This window comes from Penaeus vannamei, chromosome 31 (assembly GCF_042767895.1).
Source record: "Penaeus vannamei isolate JL-2024 chromosome 31, ASM4276789v1, whole genome shotgun sequence".
Lineage (NCBI taxonomy): Eukaryota > Metazoa > Arthropoda > Malacostraca > Decapoda > Penaeidae > Penaeus > Penaeus vannamei.
Window position 1 is genome coordinate 19,243,621 of NC_091579.1, and position 2,500 is coordinate 19,246,120.

A 2,500-nucleotide genomic window follows, 5' to 3' on the forward strand; every position below is an offset into this window, starting at 1 on the left:
ATTGTTATTAGATATGTCGGATTGGCAGGAAGCCCCAGAAATACGCAATCAGGGAGTCTTCACACAGTTCATGCACACCAGACTCTTTGGATTACTGGGTCGCTTTGGGAAGGAAGTTCCCGCAGGCTTACTGGCACTGCTTCACTTGAGAAAAGAGAGGGGAACAGATTTCTTTTCCCACCTGGCAAACTAGGTAAAGTAGATCCCCTGCAGGCGAGAATTTGGGAAACACGTTTCATTTGCATCCCTGTGGACCTGATCCAAAGCCTTCAGGAATCCTGCACACAGGTGCCGAGAACCGTGGACCTGCATTGCTGGACCTGTTACAAAGCTGGGGGCAATGTAGCCTGTTGGAGGATCCCTCTGAACTGTAGGGTTTTCTAAAGTACTAAATTCGGTGGTACTAATCATAGATTGGCTTTGGCTACCCTCCAAGTTAACTTGTTGCCCATGCAATGGCCAACATATGCTAGGGGCCACAGAGGTATATCTCACATGCTCGACTGGTCAGAGAAGAGGAGCTGCAAGACAGGTTTACAGAACTCACACACTACTGAGGAGGTGCTATTGGACTTACAGCTAGACTATATAGTGAAAAGGGGCAAGGTAAATCGTGCAACCTAAAAGATGTTGTTTGATTGATTTAAAGATATATTGTCAACACAATGAAATACTACAAAACAAAACAATGAAAAAATATTAGTGGATTTTCATTATTAATGTTTGCATAATAATTTTACACTTTTGATCTAAAAAAATGTACTCGACTATCAGTGTTTTATCATAATTGTTGTCTTTGCCACTCCATTATTTTGTTGTTCTTTTGATCTGTCTTGCCACAAAATCTGAGCTCTCTCTGCTGTTATTCTCAGAAAAAAAATCCATCGTTATAGAACTGGTAGCAATAACACCGCTACCAGAATATGACATTATGGATAATATTGATCAAAATAACAATGACATTAACTTGGCGTTTAACGAAATCTTGCTGTATAAAAGTAACCATTTCTAGAAGATTTTAGTATAGAAATGTAAAAGAAAAAAACTTACTTGCTGTATAACTTCGTGAATGCGGCAAGTGTTGTGTTCGGGTTTGGGGTGCTGTTCGAAGAGGCACTCCCCGCATGCTGCTGTTTCGCACGTCTTGCACCAGAAGGCTAGTCTGACACCGTGTGCCTGGCAGTCTGTGTCTCGGTTCCCTGAGTACTGAAAGGAAGAAGGAAGGATGAGGTCTGCCTCTGCATTTATCTACTGGAAGACATTATAGTTGAAAAGTGTGACTTTGATGGTGTTAGTAACTGGGAGTGATGAGGATCATAATATGCCGCCTATGAGGTCATTCATACTTTATGTTTATATAGTCCAGGCATTTTACAACAAAATATACCTCAACCTGTGACTAATTGCAAAAGAAGGTTTAATACCTATTTTTGATTAAAGAAAGTCTCTTCTACAATAAATCTAGTCTCCAAAAATCTGAGCACAGGAAACTGACTAAAAACGTTTAATTGGAATCCTGTATGATGCTGCAGGAGATCGAAGCTATTTTTTTTTTTTTTTTTTTTTTTTTTTTTTGCTCTTTTTCCATATGCAGTACAACCTAACGGACAGAAACGAGTCTTGGGTTTGTAGCTCAGGTAAGATCATTATTATACCCAATGCAAGATAAATAACATTCACTAAAGCTCTTTTAACACCAGGAAAATGCCAACCATCGTGATGAATTTAGCCATTAAGCGTTGTGAACGCAAATTTTCATTTTCAACATTTCGATTGGGAAATCAACAAGTATATTATTAATTCGAATAAAAGAAAACCAAAAAAATTACTTCCGTTTATAAATTCAGCATTCTATCTTACTGATGTGGTTTGTGTAATATATAAAAATAATCACCAGAAACTATAACTATTACCGTACTTGAGGGTCACTCCAGAAAATGTATATATTTTGACTGCTGAGAACATGATGCTATACATTAAACCATTCTGGGAAACGAATTTCACGAAATTTCGATGTTTAAATTAAATCTGGGTATTATCCATGCCCGCCTTACCGAAACAAACAGCACAATGCAAGAGTTGCCAAAGTGCAATTTAATTCCGGCTAATAGAACAAGGATGTGTCAAATGCAGGGCAAGCAAGAGATATGACAGACACCTTGACCGTCCTTGATGTTGTAGCTGCTCATGATCGTTTCTCTCAATATGCCGACAAAACCCCGAAGAATGTCATGAACGGTATAAAAGCGAATGTTAATGTCGACACAGCCAGGAGCGTCGGAGAAAAGATCCTGTCTTCCATGAAGATGAAGATTACCACAGAGTATACATTCACATGAAAAGCCCAGGCAATTACGACAGCATCCAAGCGTTCTATAAAGGTTGACAGCGAGCACGTTCAAGCTGACCCTCAGCTTTTATTTCAGCAGCTAATCATCGCCTGTGATGACATTCAGCTCGAAGAATTATCTCAATGTGACCTGTGCGTTTATCCAACCTT

General features: G+C 39.3%; 2 protein-coding genes across 4 annotated transcripts in view; one reads left to right on the forward strand and one right to left on the reverse strand.

Annotated features, from left to right (window-relative positions):
* Nucleotides 1-2,500, forward strand: part of ZnT77C (Zinc transporter 77C) — a 61,882-nt gene that overhangs the window by 19,041 nt on the left and 40,341 nt on the right. The gene's annotated exons all lie outside the window — the stretch shown is intronic.
* The window catches only part of LOC113824007 (uncharacterized), an 18,536-nt gene that overhangs the window by 3,188 nt on the left and 12,848 nt on the right, over nt 1-2,500 (reverse strand). For both annotated transcript variants that reach the window (XM_070143926.1, XM_070143925.1), the window contains exon 4: nt 1,051-1,206. In XM_070143926.1, the coding sequence (XP_070000027.1) occupies nt 1,051-1,206 (156 nt within the window). The remainder of the gene's footprint in view (nt 1-1,050; nt 1,207-2,500) is intronic.